General features: G+C 48.0%; 1 protein-coding gene across 1 annotated transcript; it reads right to left on the reverse strand.

The window, feature by feature from the left end:
- Positions 1-416: 416 nt before the first annotated feature.
- On the reverse strand, positions 417-19,062 carry CEP41 (centrosomal protein 41). The gene is made up of 11 exons (XM_083700796.1): positions 18,982-19,062; positions 15,252-15,315; positions 14,122-14,169; positions 11,060-11,121; positions 10,583-10,652; positions 9,590-9,734; positions 7,942-8,093; positions 3,873-3,940; positions 2,564-2,678; positions 1,711-1,929; positions 417-622 (listed from the first exon to the last, which is right to left on the reverse strand). Exons 1-11 carry the CDS (start codon positions 19,012-19,014, stop codon positions 477-479), a joined length of 1,122 nt encoding a protein of 373 aa, XP_083556922.1. The 5' UTR covers positions 19,015-19,062; the 3' UTR covers positions 417-476.
- Between the last annotated feature and the right edge of the window lie 2,160 nt (positions 19,063-21,222).

Here is a 21,222-nt window from a genome sequence, read left to right on the forward strand (position 1 = left end):
AATTAAACACTCAGATCACCCATTCATCCCCTGGCTGTACCACAAATGTCTAGTTATTAAAACTCAAGCACTTAGAACTAACTTTGCTCACTACTAACTTTGCTCATTTCGCTCCATTTCTGTTCAGTCACGTTTTTGGATTGCTCTGGTTTACATGTTCTCACGTACCAGCAGTTAGGAAATCCCATTATCTTTAGGGGTGGGGGAGAGGCAATGACAAACACCAACCGGAGTTTTAGCTGGGAGGTTTAGATAAGGTTTGCCTGTTTCCTTCCCACCCTGGGCTTCTGTTCCGCTCCAAAGGTCCTTGGCCTGTGGCGTTTCCCCACTCTCCTATTCCATACCTTGCCCACATTTGCTCCTCTGCCCCTCTCTGTCCCGTGCGTACCACCTTCCTAAAAGCGAAAGACTGGCTGTAGTGATCAAAGGGCCCCAGGAAGAGGGACTCTCTTTTATTGAGTGGGAAACGACACCGTCTATCTCCAGGGCCTGCTTTGCAGGCTGCTGCTGCTGAGGGAGCGGGTGGAGAGGGCCACTGCTGTGTTGGTGGTGGGCAGGTTCTGGCTGCTCCGCACGGCGGTGGCTTTGGAGTCTCGAGCTGAAGAACCGCGGCTAAGACGGGCTGTAAGAGAGGAAGCAGAGCAGTAGGATGAGAGAGGCAAGCTGGCCTCTGGCTAAGCAACCCAGGCCATTTCGTACCGCCACCAGCAAGGAACAGCTTGGGACACATCCAGGCCCGGGCCCTTTTCCCTCTTTTGCCCCTGAACCTCTTTGCTACACTCAATGTTAAAACTTAGGCTGTAAACTTCTCAGGGCCAGAATCTGACTTTTGGGGGCTTATGTTGATCCTGTAAACCTAAATAATAACTTAGCTGTGATGATATATATATTGAATTGCTGTATTGAATTGCTGTATGCGGCAGCTAGACTGGTGACTGGGTGCGGCTGCCGAGACCATATAACACCGGTCTTGAAAGACCTACATTGGCTCCCAGTACGTTTCCAAGCACAATTCAAAGTATTGGTGCTGACCTTTAAAACCCTAAACAGCCTCAGTCCAGTATACCTGAAGGAGCGTCTCCGCCTCCATCATTCTGCCCAGACACTGAGGTCCAGCACAGAGGGCCTTCCAGCAGTTCCCTCACTGCAAGAAGCCAAGTTACGGGGAACCAGGCAGAGGGCCTTCTCGGTAGTGGCACCCGCTCTGTGGAATGCCCTCCCACCAGATGTCAAAGAGAAAAACAACTACCAGACTTTGAGAAGACATCTGAAGGCAGCCCTCTTTAGGGAAGCTTTTAATGTTTAATAGGTTATTGTATTTTAGTGTTTTGTTGGTAGCCGCCCAGAGAGATGGGCGGGGTATTAATAATAATAATAATAATAATAATTTTAACAGATGTTCTTAGTGTGTATGTTTTAAGAAACACCAGAGCAATAATTCAGAAGTTTTACATTTACCATTCTTTCTGACAGACAGAAATTCAGCAGGTGGGGAGGAAGTGAGTCATTGAAATTAATATGCATTGCTAACTTAGGTCCATAAATTTCATTTGGTCTATTCTACGAGTATGACTAAGATTGGAAACAACCCATTATAATGCATTGCTTTGAAGTCATTTCTGCACCATGTCCCCCGCCCGGACTTGTCCCATATTTTGCCTGACCAAAGGTGACAACCCCAGCTGTAGGAGACAGACAGCTAAGTCTTACTGGCGGAATCTGTCGGAAGTTGCTCCTCTTCTAGATAGTACTGTATCTTTTGTAGATCCTCTGCTGTAAATCTCCATTTATTCTCAGCGGGTGGGGGGAGGGGCTCCCTGGGAGTGGCTCTTTTCCGGGCGGTCCCAGGCTGGCTGGCCGATAGGCAAGAGGAAGGAAATGTTCCAGTTACCAGCCCTTCGGGGATCTTCTGAGCGACGACTCTGAGACCTGGCAGGCAAGGAAGAAGGAGATTCTGACAACGCAGTGCGGCTCGACACCTTCCGATGTTACTCTGAACATGCTTAAAGGCCGATTTGGAATGAAGCCTCTGTCTATATCGGCATGGTCCGTTGCACATTTAACACTAGAAATGGAGGCAGTGCACATTTCACTCTCTCTTTGCCCTGCTGGGCAAGGGAATATGGTGGAAAAAAATTACAGCTGCCTGTTCATTGAAACACCGAGGAAGCAGGGATGAAATGAGGTTTCTGTGTTCAGGGCTAATGTGCTATGCACAGCTCTTTTAAAAGAAAAACCCAGATATATGCAAAGTGTGCTTGGTGATTTGCATAACTAGACAGGTCACAAAAGCAGAATTTGGGGCAACTTTGGCATGTGGTTTTGACCTAATGAGCCAAGCCTATTAAACTGGTTTGCTCTTTCCAGAAATTTAGCTCTTTAGGCACGTTCGTGTGCAAGCATAGCCACCAGGGCACATTACTGTACTATATGCAACGCATGTCAGTTCTCCAGAGATCACATTGCAAAGTGACCTCTGTGTGTGAGGGCGGGAGGGGAGGGAGAATGGATTTGATATCTGAAACTAGCAGGTAATTATCCTGGAAATTCCAGGGCTTCCTACCTCCAGAGAGCATGAACAAGTTTTCAAAACCCCTTTCACACATGGTGGTGGCAGCTTGGCTCGCTACTCTCTCGTCGTCGTCGTACAGAATGATGATCTTTCCATGAGCGTTTTTCTGGCGGGCGGAGATGCTAAGGCTTGTACAATCAGCAGAAGTGGGAAGAGAACAAGATGGTGGCAAAGCCCCCCCCATCCCCAAGCATTTAGGGATGTCAAGGTAGCAGTGCTGACAGCTCACTCCAACGGCAGATATGGGACACCTAGGCTTTGAGAAGTGAGATTTGGACACAAGCATCAACACTTTCTCTCAAGGGAAACCGAGGTCAGTAGCCTCAACATTCGGTTGCTGTCAAAGACTGGCAAGCAACAGCTCTCGACTCCATCAAAAAACATGAAAACTCAAATTCTGTATTCGGAAGTGAGCTAAATTAGGTAACATCCCTGGACATTTTAAATGAGGATAGACAGACTGTGTCTCCTTTTAGTCCTGGGGGTAAGGAATAGGATTGGGAGGAAAGAAGATGGATAGTTTATTATAAGGTAAAGGGACCCCTGACCGTTAGGTCCAGTAGTTACCGACTCTGGGGTTGCGGTGCTCATCTCGCTTTATTGGCTGAGGGAGCCGGCGTACAGCTTCCGGGTCACGTGGCCAGCATGATTAAGCCACTTCTGGCGAACCAGAGCAGCACACGGCAACGCCGTTTACCTTCCCGCCAGAGCGGTACCTATCTATCTACTTGCACTTTGACGTGCTTTTGAAGTGCTAGGTTGGCAGGAGCAGGGACTGAGCAACGGGAGCTCACCCCATCGCGGGGATTTGAACCACCGACCATCCGATTGGCAAGCCCTAGGCTCTGTGGTTTAACCCACAGTGCCACCCGCATCTCCTCTCCTTAATGGTGTGAGAGGGTGCATGTCAGGGGATGTTGTGGAGAGGAAGGATCATAGACTGGGAAGTAGGAGGAGGTGGGGGCAGCAAAAGCTCCACATATTGGACATTGGCTTGTGCCCAAGTCACACCGCAGGCAGGCATCCTGGAGCCCCAATGCTTCATCTCTCTCCACCCTTCAGATCCCTGAAGTGATCCCCATGGGGTTCCAGACCCACATATGCAAAGGAAACATGGATCTGGAAGACATACTGTGGGGAAAGCAGCGAAATATGATGATCAAGCGGATCTAAGCACAGAAGTGAGCTTTCCTCAAAGGGAACGTTACGGGACTGTGAGCTTCGCTTCCTGTGGGGTCAGGGCTCCTGATCAAGCTGTGCATTTGAAGCAGAAATAGCGGCTTCTTTGGAGGAAGGATACGTATTCCAAAATGTTATTCGTATAGGGATTCATGGTTCTGGATAGCGTGGCGATTGGGTAGGAGTAAGCTGCAAGGAAAGAGAAAAGCAAGCTTAGAACAGAAGAGAGAAACTAAGAAGGCCTGTTCTCATTTTCTACAGCTGAAAAAGCACATACCGTATTTTTCGTCCCATAGGACGCTCCGTCCCATAGGACGCACCTACTTTTTGGGGGGGGAAATAAAGGAAAAAAATTTTCCTTTATTTTTCCCCCCAATACCAGGTCGGGGAACAGTGGGATGGCGGTGCTGCGCCTCCCCGCTGTCCCCCGAGCTTGTGGGGCTGGCCCATGTCTGCCTGGCGCGAGGGGCGCTCTGCTTCAGGGCGCCCCGCGCGTCAGGCTACAGTCCGCAGCATGGGGAGCCCTCTGTTTCAGGGCGCCCCACGCGCCCCCCGGGTGCGCAAGGCTTGCCAACACCAGCGCGGAGCACGGGGCGTCCTCCGAAGGGCGCCCCGTGCTCCGCGCTGCCAGCTGCCGCCCGCAAGCCTTGCGCTCTCGGGGGGAGATCCCCCGGGTGCGCAAGGCTGGCCAACACCAGCGCGGAGCACAGTGCGGCCTCCAAAGGGCGCCCCGTGATCCGTGCTGCGGCTGCCGCCCACAAGCCTTGCGCTCCTCCGAAGGGCGCCCCGTTCTCCGTGCTGCCGGCTGCCGCCCGCAAGCCTTGCGCTCACGGCGGGGGAGATCCCCGGGTGCGCAAGGCTAGCGGACACCTGCGCGGAGCACGGGGCGGCCTCCGAAGGTTGCCCCGTGCTCCGCGCTGCTGACCGCAAGCCTTCGGCTCCCGGGGGAGATCCCCGGGTGCGCAAGGCTAGTGGACACCTGCGCGAAGCACGGGGCGTCCTCCGGAGGGCGCCCCGTGCTCCGCGCTGCCGCCCACAAGCCTTCGGCTCCTGGGGGAACTCCCTCCGGGCGTGCAAGGCTTGAGGATAGCTTCCTGGAGCCTGGAGAGCGAGAGACGTCGGTGCGCACGGACGCATCTCGCTCTCCAGGCTCCAGCGAAAGCCTGCATTCGCCCCATAAGACGCACACACATTTCCCCTTCATTTTTGGAGGGGAAAAAGTGCGTCTTATAGGGCGAAAAATACGGTACACATACACACACATATCATATTGGAATCGTGAGCATCCATTTGGAGGTGGGAGGATGGTTCTCTAGCTCTTAAGGTAGGACAATGCTGGACAAAAGAAGCCAGAGCAGAGGCTTAGCGGTCCATCCACTTCCAAGCAAGGGCAGCAGTGCCAGGCGAAGAACCCCAGTGTGAGAAGACACCTTGGCCATTCTTTCCTCTTTCAGTTCACTAGCTAAGACAGGGAATAATAATAATAATAATAATAATAATAATAATAATAATAATAATAATAATAATAATAATAATTTATTTATATCCCGCCAATCTGGCTGGGCTTCCCCAGCCTCTGGACGGCTTCCAACAAAACACTAAAATACAATAACCTATTAAACATTAGAATCATAGAATCATAGAGTTGGAAGAGACCACAAGGGCCATTGAGTCCAACCCCCTGCCAAACAGGAAACACCTCAGAGCACTCCTGACATATGGTTGTCAAGCCTCTGCTTAAAGACCTCCAAAGAAGGAGACTCCACCACACTCCTTGGCAGCAAATTCCACTGTCAAACAGCTCTTACTGTCAGGAAGTTCTTCCTAATGTTTAGGCGGAATCTTCTTTCTTGTAGTTTGGATCCATTGCTCCGTGTCCGCTTCTCTGGAGCAGCAGAAAACAACCTTTCTCCCTCCTCTATGTGACATCCTTTTATATATTTGAACATGGCTATCATATCACCCCTTAACCTCCTCTTCTCCAGGCTAAACATGCCCAGCTCCCTTAGCCGTTCCTCATAAGGCATCGTTTCCAGGCCTTTGACCATTTTGGTTGCCCTCCTCTGGACACGTTCCAGTTTGTCAGTGTCCTTCTTAAACTGTGGTGCCCAGTTAAAAAAAGCTTTCCTAAACAGGGCTGCCTTAAGGTGTCTTCTAAAAGTTTGGTAGTTATTTTTCTCTTTGACATCTGGTGGGAGGGCGTTCCATAGGGCAGGTGCCACTACCAAGAAGGCCCTCTGCCTGGTTCCCTGTAACTTGGCTTCTTACAGAGAGGGAATTGCCAGAAGGCCCTTGGAGCTGGACCTCAGTGTCCGGGCAGAACGATGGAGGCAGAGACACTCCTTCAGGAATACTGGGCTGAGGCCATTTAGGGCTTTCAAGGTCAGCACCAACACTTTGAATTGTGCTCAGAAAAGGGAAAGGGGAGGGAAAGAGAAAAGGCTGATCACACCAGTGAATTTCTTTTTCTTCACAAAGCTCAGCAGAAGCCCTGCTTTCTTTCTCCCACTGGGACTGAAACTGGGAGGGTGGTACTCCAACATATGCATGCCAGTTGTACAGATCTGCTGCTGAAGCAGATGGGCCAAATGCCTCTTCCAGGATGCCTTCTCCTGATGTAGTCACCTCTGGTACCAAGGAGTGCGGTAGGACCCCCAGTCTCACAGAGTTGCTTCTAAGCAGGCTCAGTGTCGGGAGATAGCAAATCCCAGAGGAGGAAGCCTGTTACTTGTGGACAGCACAAATGACTCAGAAACCTGTGTTAATCTTTAAGCAGCTTTTTGTGATTTTTAAAAGACATCTGAAGGCTAAGTTTTTAGTGTCAGATGTTGTACTAAGTTTTTACTATTTTTGCTGGGAGCTGCCCAGAGTGGCTGGGGCAACCCAATCAGATGGGCAGCATATAAATGAATGAATGAATGTTATTGTTATGCTTTGTGGGCCAGAGTCCACTTTGTCAGGTGCACAAAATTATCATCTAAGCAGGTAGGTGTGGTGACTGCTCTGAGCTCTGTGGATGAAGGGCAGTACAGTGGTGCCTCGCAAGACGAAAAGAATCCGTTCCGCGAGTCTCTTCGTCTTGCGGTTTTTTCGTCTTGCGAAACAAGCCCATTAGCGGCTTAGCGGATTAGCGCTATTAGCAGCTTAGCGGATCAGCTCATAAGCGGCTTAGCAGCTTAGAGGATCAGCTGTTAAGCGGTTTAGCGGATCAGCTGATAAGCGGCTTAGCGGTTTGGGGAAAAGGGGGGAAAAGGAAAAAAAACCCCGCAGGAACCCGCAAGACATTTTCGTCTTGCGAAGCAAGCCCTTAGGAAATTCGTTTTGCGAAGCACCTTCAAAACGGAAAACCCTTTCGTCTAGCGGGTTTTCCGTCTTGCGGGGCACCACTGTATACAAACTGAATATATAAATAAAATAGTGTGTTATCACATTGGTGACCACTTTACAGAATGAATTCATGCAGTGGTGACTGGGGAGTCAGTTGCTCATTGCCTTCTCCTGAGCTAGAAAACAGCCTGCAGTACTTGGAGCTCTTTTTAAGAAGCCAGGTGTCAGGAGAGGGAGGCAGGGGGGCCGTTGGGATACAGAGAGCCTCCGAAACTCCTGAGGAGCAGTTCCTCTTCCGGCGGTGGGAAAAGCCACACCTCCAGTGGAGAAGAGAGGGAAGGGGCCAGCCAAGTGAGGAAAGGGCTGGAGGATGCTGCTGAGAGCTCCACCACCTCATCTCCCAGGCTGGCCAGGAGGGATGCACGCCACCTTGCGCAGAGGGGTGAAATGCAAGGAGAGGAGGAGGAGGCTTGGGGTGCCGAAGTTCTTATGTTGGGGAAGAAGCCGGAAGGGGCCACTCCCGGATTCTGCAAGTGACTGAGACGGAAATGAACTTGGTAGATCTGCACTGTAAATAGTTTGCACAATAAAACCTGCAAAAGCCAGGTCGGAGTCATGAGCAACCACCACCGCCATCTGACACCAGGGGGAGTCAAAAGGCATCAGCAGATGTAAGTTGGAATACTGGAAGCAGCTCTTGCCTTCAGAGAAAGTGGACACCTCCACAACGTTCTCTGCAGTTTGTAAGCTGCTTTGTCCATTCTGGTTTTCTCTAAAGGTGATCAACCTCTGTAAGAGGGGGGGGATGCTTATGGTGCACCCCCACTCACGCAACCCTTGGGGTGGTGCTCCGGCTGCCTCACCTCCCACTATGTGGCACTGCTCATACGCATCCCGCTCTCGCACGTCCAGCAGCAGGTAGGGGCAGTCGGGGTAAGGTCTGTCTTTTGCAAAGTTTTCCGTTTTCTTCGGGGCGTCTCTCCCCAGGTCCAGCTCACCCACGCCACTGATGACACTGGGAGAAAGAGGAGCCATTAACGTCAGGATAAAGGCACAATACGGACCACCGTCAGCCTGTCAGGTCAAAATACCATATTTTTCGCTCTGTAAGACGCACTTTGTCCCTCCTAAAAAGTAAGGGGAAATGTGTTTGTGTCTTATGGAGCGAATGCAGGCTGCGCCACTATCCCAGAAGCCAGAACACCGAGAGGGATCACTGCACAGTTATATCCAGTTATATCCCTCTTGCTGTTCTGGCTTCTGGGATTCAGAATATTTTTTTTCTTGTTTTCCTCCTCCATAAACTAGTTGCATCTTATGGTCTGGTGCGTCTTACAGAGCGAAAAATACGGTAGTATGTTTCTGTGGTTATCAGTGCTAGGCAGAAGCTGATCAAAGGAGCCAGCAATTCAGTGACAGACAGACACTGCCCTCTGAGTTCAGAACAGACAGCAATCCAGCCAGTTTCCTAGGTGATGAATCCTGTAACCCCTTAAGATCACGGGGGAGGTTCTGCTCCTGGTGCCAATGAATAAGAGCATCTGAAAATACCCTAACCTACTCTACAGGGTTCCTGCAAAGATAAAATAGGAGAGCAAAGATATAGAATGATTCATTGAACTTAATGGGAAAAGGTGAGGTTAAATATAAGGACAGGGACGTGGGTGGCACTGTGGGTTAAACCAAATAGCCTAGGACTTGCCAATCAGAAGGTTGGCGGTTTGAATCCCCGCGATGGGGTGAGCTCCCGTTGCTCGGTCCCTGCTCCTGCCAACCTAGCAGTTCGAAAGCACGCCAAAGGGCAAGTAGATAAATAGGTACCACTCTGGCGGGAAGGTAAACGGCGTTTCCGTGCGCTGCTCTGGTTTGCCAGAAGCGGCTTAGTCATGCTGGCCACATGACCCGGAAGCTGTACGCCGGCTCCCTCAGCCTGTAAAGCGAGATGAGCGCCGCAACCCCAGAGTCAAACGTGACCCGCAGGCCAAACGTGACCCACTAGGCTTCCCAACTTTGCCCACTGATCACTCCCCAATGCTTGTGAGAAGTTCACAAGCAGGGCATGAAAGCAGTAGCCCTCCTCCTGCTGTTTGTCCCCAGCAGCTGGTATGAAGGTATGCTGCTTCCTGAGATTCCATTTAGCTGATGGCTAACAGTCATTGATAGAAAAGGACACAGGTGCCCAGCTAGGACAAGGAGGGAGGCTTCTATGATCACAGTTCCTTGCTTTCCAACTCCTTTCTCGTGGAAGCTTGACTGATCAAGTCTCATCCAACTTTTTGGAAAGGCTATCAAACATGCCAAGAGCCCGATGGACCTGCTTCAGCATTTTAAGCCAAGCTAAGCAATGATTTGGAATACCACGTGTTGCTTCTGGAGTCTCATCTATTAGTATTAGCGGACTTCATCAAATTGCATCACTGATTTTTTCCAAACCCGTCTTTGCAGGGAGCGAAGGGAATCATGGCAGGTAGAAGGAAGGAAGCCCGAGCACAGAGACAGACTCTTGGATACCTCTGTAGGGTGGAACGATATGACTCCCCGGCTCCGGTGTTGTTTATGAACAGGATGGGACTGGCTGGTTTGTCACCAGGGCTGCTTTTGCCATTAGTCTCTGCCGCCATGTCAGGGCTGTTATCTGCAGGAGCAGCATCGCCTTCTGAAACAGGGGTGAGGGGAAGGCAGATATTTCATTGAAAAAGATATTTATCTAAAAGCATTTCTGAATCTCTTAAGACCTTTGAATCTCTCAATGGTGTACAAAATGAGAAAAACAATAAAGACAGAAATTTGGTAATAACGGGGTTTAGTCTGAGGAGTCAGGGTAAGTGCAGGGATAAGTTAGGCTGGGATTCTGCTGTAGAGGATGAGACAGAGGCTATCTCCAAAGCCTCTAGACTGTACGGACAATAAGCTTTCCAGAGATGTAGAAGTGCTCTTTTTTTAATAATAATAATAATATCTTTATTGTCATTGCCCCCTCTTCTCCCCTTGTAGCACATGATTATATTTGCATTCATTTGCTCACAGGAAACCAAATTTTCAGGACTTGCCAAATCCCAAAGCCTCCTGCTAGGAACAGAACCAGCACCCATTGGACAGTGTTTGTGATATCGCTGAAGACAAGACACAATGCCCACTATTTGGCATGCATCTATCTCCTTGATAATCTTTTAACTTTTAACAAGTGCTTACTTTGTCACATAAGAACCCAAACAGTTGCTTAAATAAGGAAAAAAAGCAGTAAGCAGACCTCTGTGTGGGGAAAGGCCGTAGACCAGCGGCAGAGGACATGCTTTATATAAGCAGAACATCCCAGGTTTGATACTAAAACAGGATCTCAGGTCATAGGTCAGGGGAAACCAAGTAGCCAGCGCCAGACAAAATGGACCACTGGCACAAAGTTACAAGGCAGGACTTTATGCCTACACTTCTTTCCTTGTAGCAGTATTCTACCATTTCCAAGAACCTTAAAAAAATGAATTTCTTAGAAGCCCCTGACCTTACCATCAAACTTTTGAATTTCCTCACATGGTACTTCTGAGTTTTCATCAGCTAGGGAAGCAACCTGGGTCACCTGTGGATTGAGGCAAGGACATGATCAAAAGCAGCTCAGCAAAAGGGTTGTTCTGGTCAGGAAGCAGCATCGGTCCAGAGGAAGGCCAACCCTAGTGTGAGTTTTCCTGGAATCACAGAATCCCAGGGGTCATATTGAGGCATCTTTATTTCTGCTTCACATATTGTAGTTTAATATCAGGGTTGACACCTGAAGGGCCCAAGAACCCTTGAATCCTGCTGTTTGTCCAGGATATTAAACGATGGAAGTCTCATTTGCAGAAGTATGACGAGCTCACAGATCTGATAGTCTGTTATACAAGAGCTGGGGTGGGAGCAGGGGATAATAGGAACTTATGAGAAGCATTTGAACTACTGTGAATACAGTGGGACACTTCAGGAAAAATGCAGTTTAAGGACAGAACATACCAGCTGGGCAAAAGTAGTCACTTTCAGTCTCTTGAAGAGCTCATCTTTCTTGTATCTGTAATCTGGAAAACAGTGAAGAGGTGTAATCTATGAGAAAACTTTGGCAGTACCAATGCATTAGTTCCATGTATTATACTTGTGTTCCGCTATTCTTCCAAAACTTATGAACCATTATTAGAAAAAGGTTACCAGACGTCCCCGTTTCCCGGGGACAGTCCCCCAATTTACAAATCAGTCCCGTGACAAAACCCATCTATTTAGTAGGAAGTTGAAAAGTGTCCCAGGATTCATTAAAAAAAAATCTGGTAACCTCATCTTAGAACGAAATCCGATCTCACTCCCAACCACCTTGAACGGGATTGCGCAGGGAACAGAGCCCAAACCCCTCAGATCTACCCAACTAAAGATTCACCCAATTCCCAGGCCAATTCCCTCTCTCAAGGGTGGGGAAATCTGTGGCCTGCCATACATTGTTGGACTCCCTTCATACCCCTGATCACTAGCCATGCTGGCTGGGTCTGGTGGGAGTTGCACGCCATCATCATCGGGAGCACTATCTACTGCTGCCTTCACAGAGGGTTGGAGGTGGGATCCAAAAGGTCCCTAAGACCAGACCTCCTTCTAACCAATGAAAGCCCTTCCTCAAATCAGCAGCACCAGTTACTTCATGCAATCCAGCCCACACTGAGCTAACAAGCAGAGGACTGAGCACACTGAAGCGCAAGCCGACATACAACTCTGAATGACGTGAGAAAGCAAGACAAGGATCACAACCACTCCATGGATATTCATCAGGGCAACATATACAAGACGCTGCTAAACTGTGCATGACCGAACTTTGCTTTTCAGCTACCAACACTTTAAATGAAACAATCTTAGCACCACCTGCCACGAAGTAAATATTTATTTATTATTTTCCCTGCCAGGCCTGGTCCAGGGGCATTATAAAAAGGATGGATATGGATATCCAACAGTTTGCTGTCCTTAAGAAGAAGAAGAAGAAGAGTTTGGATTTGATATCCCGCTTTATCACTACCCAAAGGAGTCTCAAAGCGGCTAACATTCTCCTTTCCCTTCCTTTCCCATAACAAACACTCTGTGAGGTGAGTGGGGCTGAGAGATTTCAGAGAAGTGTGAGCAGCTGCATGTGGAGGAGCAGGGACGTGAACCCGGTTCACCAGATTACGAATCTACCGCTCTTAACCACTACACCACACTGGCTCTCCTTAAAGGAAGAGAAGAAAATCTACAGCTCCCATCAGCACCAGCCAGCAGGGAGCTGTGGCCCAAAGCAGTTAGGGGCATCAGATAGAAGAGAAAATTAATAGAGCCACTTGGTCCCACAACATCAGCACAACATACCTGGAACTGATTCAGAAGGTCCCTTTAAGGTTCCAGACATCTTGAAGCAAAGATTCAAAGACAACCAAAGTACGACTGTTCAGAAGAGTCTAGAACCCCTCAGGAGCAGCAAAACAAGATTTACAATGAGAAGAAAACTAGGTGGTTTGTTTCTCACCCATGCCCACTAGATAGGCAAATGAGGACTACACCTGCTGGCTTCTCAGTTTTGATTTTCTAGCCTCGTAGCTGTTTTTCTCAAGTTACAGAAGAGACAGAAGCAACACTGTACCAGGCATTTAAGCCTGTGTCCAACTGGTGTCGTCTATCCATGAGAAATCAAAGATGGTTAGCAAATTATCTGAACCACACAAGGTGCTATTCACCACCGGCCCGGTGAGAGGGTACCTGCATCTAAGCTTCTTGAAGTGGGATTTAAAGAGAAAAAAAGAGTCTGACACAAAAGAGCCACTTGGGTTTGCACAACAGGGAGTGCAGAGGAAGAAAGGGACAGAAACACAACAAGTTTTGTAGCGGTGATACGACGAGACCGCTGCTAAGATTTCAGTACTCAAAAGCAATCTCTCAACAAAAGAATGTTGTGGAACAAAGCAACTTCAATTCTAGTTGACCAAAGCAATTGCAACTAAAAAAAAAGGAGTGCAGAGTGAGGAAAAGCCAAAACAGTTTTGTTTTTGAAAAATGAACCTGAAATCCCTTTGTATTCTAAGTATGTAATGTGACTTGCTACTTGAACTGTACAAAGCTTAAAAAGACAGTTCTCAGAATTAATTAAGCTGAGAATCTTAGCATTCGTTTTGGAAAGCTTCCAGTCCCCATTTTTGCACAATGATGTTCTGAAAATGCACGCAGTGACATAGGCACACTTTGGTGAAGATTAATCCCTGGACGTGACTTTCCCTGAACAGAGATGCTTTGAATTTGGGTTGCGGGAGATCTCAGAATCATAGAATTGTAGAGTTGTAAGGGACCCTTAAAAGCAGAGACATCACCTTGCCAACAAAGGCCCGTATAGTTAAAGCAATGATTTTCCCAGTAGTGATGTATGGAAGTAAGAGCTGGACCGTAAAGAAGGCTGGTCGCCAAAGAACTGATGCTTTTGAATTATGGTGCTGGAGGAGACTCTTGAGAGTCCCATGGACTGCAAGAAGATCAAACGTATCCATTCTGAAGGAAATCAGCCCTGAGTGCTCACTGGAAGGACAGATCCTGAAGCTGAGGCTCCAGTACTTTGGCCACCTCATGAGAAGAGAAGACTCCCTGGAAAAGACCCTGATGTTGGGAAAGATGGAGGGCACAAGGAGAAGGGGATGACAGAGGACGAGATGAGTTTGACCAAACTGTGAGAGGCAGTGAAAGACAGGAGTGCCTGGCGTGTTCTGGTCCAGGGGGTCACAAAGAGTCGGACAGGACTAAACAACAACAACAAGGGACCCTGAGGGTCATCTAACCCAACTCCCTGCAATGTAGGAATCTCAGCCAGATCATACATGACAGCAACTGCAAATATGCCAACAACGTGTTAATTCCAGGACCCCTGCCCCCTGCTTGGGTGGGAACAATCCCAAGTCACATGGCAGAGCCTGAAAGTGCTAAACCCACTACAACCAGTTCTCCTGTGCTGCCCCCCCCCAAGCTTGATCTGTGGGCCTGAGTGAGTGGATTACAGAAGTCTAAGTGGTGGTTGTGATGTTACTCACTTCTTTTGATCTCTTCCAGTTTTTCAGTGTATTTGGTCATACTGCTACCTACAAGAGAACATACACCCAATGGTGAATCCTCTCCCACCAAAGATGTACGATTCATTCATTCCACAGCAATATAAATGTTGGGAAAATGTTGGGAGAAATCTTAACTGTTACCAAGGCCTCACCTCACCTGTTTATTCCAAGTTAATCCTATGCTCATAATCCTTAATGTGGATTAGTAGGGCTGGAAAATCATAGGCATCCAAAAATAGTTAATGCTAGGTCTGTGAGGCTTGAAATATATATTTTATTTATTGCATTTTAGTCCTGCTCTTCTTTCAAGGAGCTCAGGGTGGCAAACGTGTTTTCACCTGTCCCATCTGACTCTTGCAACAATCCTGTTAAATAAGTAGGGCTAAAAAGAAATAAAGAACCAACTTTTCTAATACCTCCACTCCTGATTGCCTCATGGCAATTCTTATTCATCATAGGTGACCAAATACTTATGTTTACAAGCCTTCTTTAACACAAAGATTATCAAATGTGCTGACTTTCTAATAGCTTGTACTAAGTTTACTCTGAGATCTAAGTCACAAAGCACATTATTACCTCATAATCTGACATCACAGCCCACAACCCTTGATAGGTAACAACCTCCAGGATATAGGAAAAAACCCCACTGGTTGGACGTAGCAAGGGAAAGGTTTCTGTCTCACTTTTCTCTGATTTATACATTTCTAACCAAGCAGAGAGGGGACGCAGGTGGCGCTGTGGGTTAAAGCCTCAGCACCTAGGACTTGCTGATCGAAAGGTCGGCGGTTCGAATCCCTGCGGCGGGGTGCGCTCCCGCTGCTCGGTCCCAGCGCCTGCCAACCTAGCAGTTCGAAAGCACCTCCGGGTGCAAGTAGATAAATAGGGACCGCTTACCGGCGGGAAGGTAAACGGCGTTTCCGTGTGCGGCTCTGGCTCGCCAGATGCAGCTTTGTCACGCTGGCCACGTGACCCGGAAGTGTCTCCGGACAGCGCTGGCCCCTGGCCTCTTGAGTGAGATGGGCGCACAACCCCAGAGTCTGTCAAGACTGGCCCGTACGGGCAGGGGTACCTTTACCTTTACCTAACCAAGCAGAGAGATGTTAACTTACCTGTGTCAAGGCGAGTTTTTACATGCTGGTATTTAGGATTCTGTGGGATCCTTTTGGTCAAAAACTGTGGTTTTTTTGAAAGAAAAAAGGAAAGAGAGAAACCTTCAGTATACACAACAGGTATCCCAAGTATGGAGTGAAGAACTGGAATGCCAGATGAGATGTGCACATAATTGTTGAAACAAGAGTGTAGAAAGAAAATTTGGGCAGTAGTGGTCCTAAACCCAAGAGCCAATATACTAAGATATGCAAAGAGGCAAATGGCATAGGACCACATTTTATCACAACACAAACTTTATTTCTTCCTCCAGCCTCTACCAACGCTACACATTTATTACCCCTACTCTAACAGCTTTACTTCCACTTCATTCGCTGAGTTTAACCAAGGGGATCCTTTTTATTTATTTACAGTGGTACCTTGGGTTACATACACTTCAGTTTACAGACACTTCAGGTTACAGACTCCGCTAACCCAGAAAAAGTACCTCGGGTTAAGAACTTTGCTTCAGGATGAGAACTGTAATCGCATGGCAGCAGGAGGCCCCATTAGCTAAAGTGGTGATTCAGGTTAAGAACAGTTTCAGGTTAAGAATGGACCTCCAGAACGGATTAAGTACTTAACCCGAGGTACCACTGTACTAAATATGCCATCCATCCTTACTATAGGAGTTTATTAAGCTGTTCCTTTCTCCTCCCCTTGGTCTGGGAGAAAGGAAAAGCAAGTCTTATTATTGTAGGCCCACTCCACAATGTCCATGCGCCATGCAGGACTACAGGTCACAGTGATCCAATGTGACCCCCGAGACTCCCAGTGCACCTCAGGGAAATTAGGATGAGGAGATGATCTAACAACTCAGCTGTCCTGTTGCTTCCAGTAATGCCAGACTGACACAGGGTAGTGGTTTTAACAGGCCCTCAGGAACAGCAGGGCCTTGTCTTCATGCTGTGCACTGGGGAGTTAGCAAGTCTACTTTAACTAATCATAGTGAGCTTCATTCTTTTGAATAGGGGGCTTGAAGACTGCTGATCCTGGCTAGGTGGTGTTCAAACTACCACACAGTCAGAGCAGCACTGGAAGGACCAGAGTGGCTGGGTTATTTGATCTCCTGGTTCCAAATGGACTCACAGCCTGAAAGGGCAAATAGATATCAGCACAGAACTGTAGACTGCCAGACAGAACACAGATATTGTGGCTTGAGCTCAGGCAATTACATGCCCTGGAAATGATTCTCTTCAGTTTGATTCCTATCAACTTTCAGCAAAAACGTAAGGCTGAAAAAATAACCCAGATTCCTAGGAGCCAGCACAAAAGTTATTGGTGCCTGTACAAAGAGGCACCCAATAGCTTTGCAGCCTTGTTCACTTGTCCAACTGGTAATGCCATATTCTATACAACTGCCTCAGAGGTCCATTCACATGATCCTGTTAAAATGGCAATTATTGAATGAAATAAATTGTTTTAAACTACTCTCTCTGCTCCACACAATGAGGTAGGTTGGCAAAGTATTTGTGTCATGGCTTCTCTCTCTTTCGTGTGTGTGTGCGCGCACACACACACACACACACCACACCATATTACCACAGGTCCCTACCTAAAACTCTGCAGCAGCACAGAGAAGCAAGAATTCTGATACACATTCACAACGGAGTTTTCCCCAGGCCTGCTTGGAGCTGCTAGAGATTGAACCATTGATGTTCTGCAGCCTCCCTTCTGAACAGAGTGTCACAACCAATCATTAATTTAGTTATGTCTGACAACATAACGAATGAAAGCAGTTGTTTGGGTAGAACAATATTTCAGCAGGACTTTGCCACCAGCCCACTGCCATCTCAGGCCTGACCCTCCAAAGTCACTGCAGAGTCAGGGAACCTGTGGCTTTCTAAATGATACTGGACTCCAGCTCCCATCAGCCCCAGCCAGTCTGGCCAATCAATGGTCAGGGATGCAGGAAGCTGTAGTGCAACAACATCTGGAGGGCCACAGGTTTCCCACCCAGGCTTAGAGAGCTCTTTTCCAGAAGATGTCATTCATAAAGCAATTTACATCCATAAATTAAATCACCAATATGAGGTGGAGAAACCATGCAGGGCAAAGGGAAACCCAAAGCCAAGACAAGAGCTCAGTTAAGAGGATGCAGCAATCATGTACTATGCGTTATGACTACCTACCAACCAACATGATCAACCTAGTAAGCCTCCATCAATCACAGTGAGTTACAAGTATGATGTCTCCAGCCAGAGAAAATGACAGAGAAAATTCTTTCCCAGATCCCCTGCTGGAACTCAAATCCAGTCTCCCATATCCCACTGGCTCTCACATTCAGTTGGCATCACCAGTGTAACAGCAGGAAGTTTAAACAGTACCATGATTTGGTACCTGCCTTCCACATCAGCGGAAGCATCAATATGAGAAAGCCAGAGCTTTCTTTCCAAAACATGTTTTTTAAAAAGTCAGAATGAGGGTGGCAGCAGCAGCAGCAGCAGCTCTGAATGTGCAACTCAGACACCTAAGACAAGATATTACAGCAGCCCTGCTGGATACAACAGGTCTAGAACCCTGCTTCCTGGTCCAGCCAATAGGATGCTTCTGAGAAGCTGGCACGTTTGCCTCCTAGCAACTGCTCCTGGAAGGTATACTGCTCCTGACTGTGGAAGTTCCATGCAGCCAGAGGGGCTAATGGCTACAAGAAGACCTCTCCCCTTCCGCAAATGTCTCTAGTCCCCTCTGGGAAGCCTGGGTTGAGGGAAACAACACCCCCCCCAAAAAAAAACCCCATTTTTATTTTATCTTAGTTATTAAATTTGTATACCACTTTTCATCCGAAGCACGAAGGCGGATTCACAGCATAAAAACACAACATAGAAACACAGAACAAAAAAGGCGAACAGGACAATAATAGCCCCCCTCCCACAATGAAAGCGTCTATGGTAGGGGCTCCCTAGGGACTCAGATCCAGGGCTTATTGAGAACCCTCAATAAAGAAAGAGTGAGAAAAATATTTGCCCCACCCCTTCCCCCCCCAAAAAGTGGGGGGGGAGCAGCCTCTTTGGGGAGCCCCCCCCCCATATTACAAAATCCAAGGTCGGCAGGTGACATTAATATGTGTGAGAGAGAGAGAGAGAAAGAAAGAAAGGCTACTCTTCTTTTTCTTATGCAGGTCCAGTGTTGCTTGAGATACTAATAATAATAATAATAATAATAATAATAATAATAATAATAATAACAACAATAACAATAATAAATTTTATTTATACCCTGCCCTCCCCAGCCAAGGCCGGGCTCAGGGCGGCTAACAAGCAAGAATGAAAACAAGTTGAATGAATACCACTTAAAAACAAGATTAAAATACAACATTATTATTATTATTATTAGGTTGTTATTATAACATTTATTAAAATAATGCTATGGGTTAAGAGCAAAGAACCAAAGAATTAAAACGCAAGCTATGTAAAAACCCAACATTAAAACACAGAGGGGACCCCGCCTAAAATGAGGACCACAACACCCCCCCCCAAAAAAAGGAGGGATAAGGTGCTGTTTGAGGAAGAGGCCCCCCAAAGGAGGGAGAAAAGGCGCCATGGCTGGGCTTTGGGGGGGTCGTCGGGGGGGACCCCCAAAACGAAGGGCGACCCTCCCCCCATACACAACCCCCCGTTTGGGCTTCGTGAGGGGGGAGAGCAGAGGGGCGACGGGGTCTCCCGGGGCTCCCCGCAGGGGCCGAGCCCTCACCTCAGGGTCCCCGATGCGCCTCCTCGCCGACATCCTGCCCAACTGTCAGCGTCGCCTTCCCACCGCCCCGCCCCCTCCCCTCGCGCCCGCCCCCGCGCCCCCTCGACCAATCCCCGCCTCTCCGGCCGGCGTGCCGACGCCCCGATTGGCCCGCCTCTCGCCGCGCAGAGAGCCAATCAGTGCTCTCCCGCGCGCTCTCCCTCTTAAAATCCTTTGTGAGGGTTTTTTGGCGTGCGTTTAAAGTCCCGGCGCGTAGGCGAGGAGGCCCCGCGCGTGCGCACCGTAAAAAAAGAGGCGTCCGTGGTTACCGCGGCAACGTGAGGACGCCTCCGCGTGAGGTGCGATTGTGACGTCATGTGTGCGGCAGCTGGTGTCCTTCCGTCGGAGGCTCTTAGATTAAAGAAGAGGGTCCTTTAGAAAAATAGTGCGGAGGATTTTGGGGGGCGTGCGTGCGAGGGGTGCTTCTGGTGCCTTGTGTCCGGCCGTGGGCTTCCAGCTGGGGTACTGGGTTGCGTCTGCCGGGAACAGAATGTTAATCTACATAGATTTCTGGAGGGCTGGGGAGTGCGGGGTATAAATAAAAAATATTAATTATTATTATTATTATTATTATTATTATTATTTGAGATCTGTTGCACCATCAATATGTAACGTGTCAATTTTATTTTTTGCGTATTTATTACATTTATATACCTCCATTCCGCCAAGGCACACAAAGTTAGTTACAATTTTAAGTTACTGAAACAAATAGTTATAAAATATGGGCACCACAGCTTTTGCCTTCCCTCGGGGCATGCAGGTCTTAAGTCACTTCAGGGGTGCTGGGATTTGTTGTTGTTTAGTTGTGTCCGACTCTTCGTGAACCCCAGGACCAGAGCACGCCAGGCACTCCTGTCTTCCACTGCCTCCGGCAGTTTGGTCAAACTCATGCTGGCTGCTTCGAGAACACTGTCCGACCATCTCGTCCTCTGTCGTCCCCTTCTCCTTGTGCCCTCCATCTTTCCCAACATCTTTCCCAACGTCTTTTCCAGGGAGTCTTCTCTTCTCATGAGGTGGCCAAAGTCTTGGAGCCTCAGCTTCAGGATCTTTCCTTCCAGTGAGCACTCAGGGCTGATTTCCTTAAGCATGGAGAGGTTTGATCTTCTTGCAGTCCATGGGACTCTCAAGAGTCTCCTCCAGCACCAGAATTCAAAAGCATCCATTCTCTGGCAATCAGCCTTCTTTATGGTCCAGCTCTCACTTCCATACATCACTACTGGGAAAACCATAGCTTGAACTATACGGACCTTTGTTGGCAAGGTGATGTCTCTGCTTTTAAGATGCTGTCTAGGTTTGTCATTGCTTTTCTCCCAAGAAGCAGGCTTCTTTTAATTTCGTGGCTGCTGTCATCGTCTGCAGTGATCATGGAGCCCAAGGAAGTACTGGGTTGCATTTGCTGGGAGCAGGATGTTAATCTATATAGGAAATACTACCCTCCCAGCTCAAGGGCCTCATTCCCCTCTGTGAAGGCTTCTAGGGGCCACATGCGAGTGGTTCTGTTGCTCTTCCTATTATGAAATTACTTAGGTAGCGCTTATTTGAAAGGCACCCCTATTTCTTTGATGGAAGTGGCTTTGAGCGTGATTTTTGTGTGTGGGGAAAAGGAGCAGGCAAAATAATGAATGCATATTATTATTATTTAATAAATGAATACATTTATTGTTTACTAATACATTAATTAAGGTCTGCTGAGCAGTGGCAAAGGGGGCAGAGAAGCTAATGCACATATACCTTTGGTTCTGAAAGGTTGTGGCCAGAGAGGAGGACCATGTGTCAGGTAGATTCAAGGCCAACCACTACAGTATCAAAATATTTTTTTTATTTGCAGCATATGGATAGCTAGCTTCTTAAAATGAGAGCAAGAGCAACAAGCAATTTGTTGTTGTTTAGTCGTTTAATCGTGCCCGACTCTTCATGACCCCCTGGACCAGAACACGCCAGGCACTCCTGTCTTCCACTGCCTCCCGCAGTTTGGTCAGACTCATGTTTGTCTCTTCGAGAACACTGTCCCACCATCTGGTCCTCTGTCGTCCCCTTCTCCTTGTGCCCTCTGTTGTGTATTGAGTCAAAGGATTTTATATCTGCATTATTATTGTCTGTATTTGCATTAGGGTAAAGTAACTGCCTTTTGGTTCCAGAGGGTACAGCTACTATTGGTTCATTTAAGCTGCTGTATTTGGATCCTCTGTCTTATTGGTTGCC

This window comes from Podarcis gaigeae (genome assembly GCF_964106915.1).
Source record: "Podarcis gaigeae genome assembly, chromosome: 10".
NCBI lineage: Eukaryota > Metazoa > Chordata > Lepidosauria > Squamata > Lacertidae > Podarcis > Podarcis gaigeae.

Bases quoted from the DNA above. Each gene is read 5' to 3' on its own strand.
- CEP41 (XM_083700796.1), bottom strand. From the start codon at position 19,014: ATGTCGGCGAGGAGGCGCATCGGGGACCCTGAG. The intron at 10,653-11,059 runs GTATGTTCTGTC...CTCAATCCACAG, and splicing joins TGACTACTTTTGCCCAGCTG to GTGACCCAGGTTGCTTCCCT. The intron at 9,735-10,582 runs GTAAGGTCAGGG...CCCCTGTTTCAG, and splicing joins GGAAATTCAAAAGTTTGATG to AAGGCGATGCTGCTCCTGCA.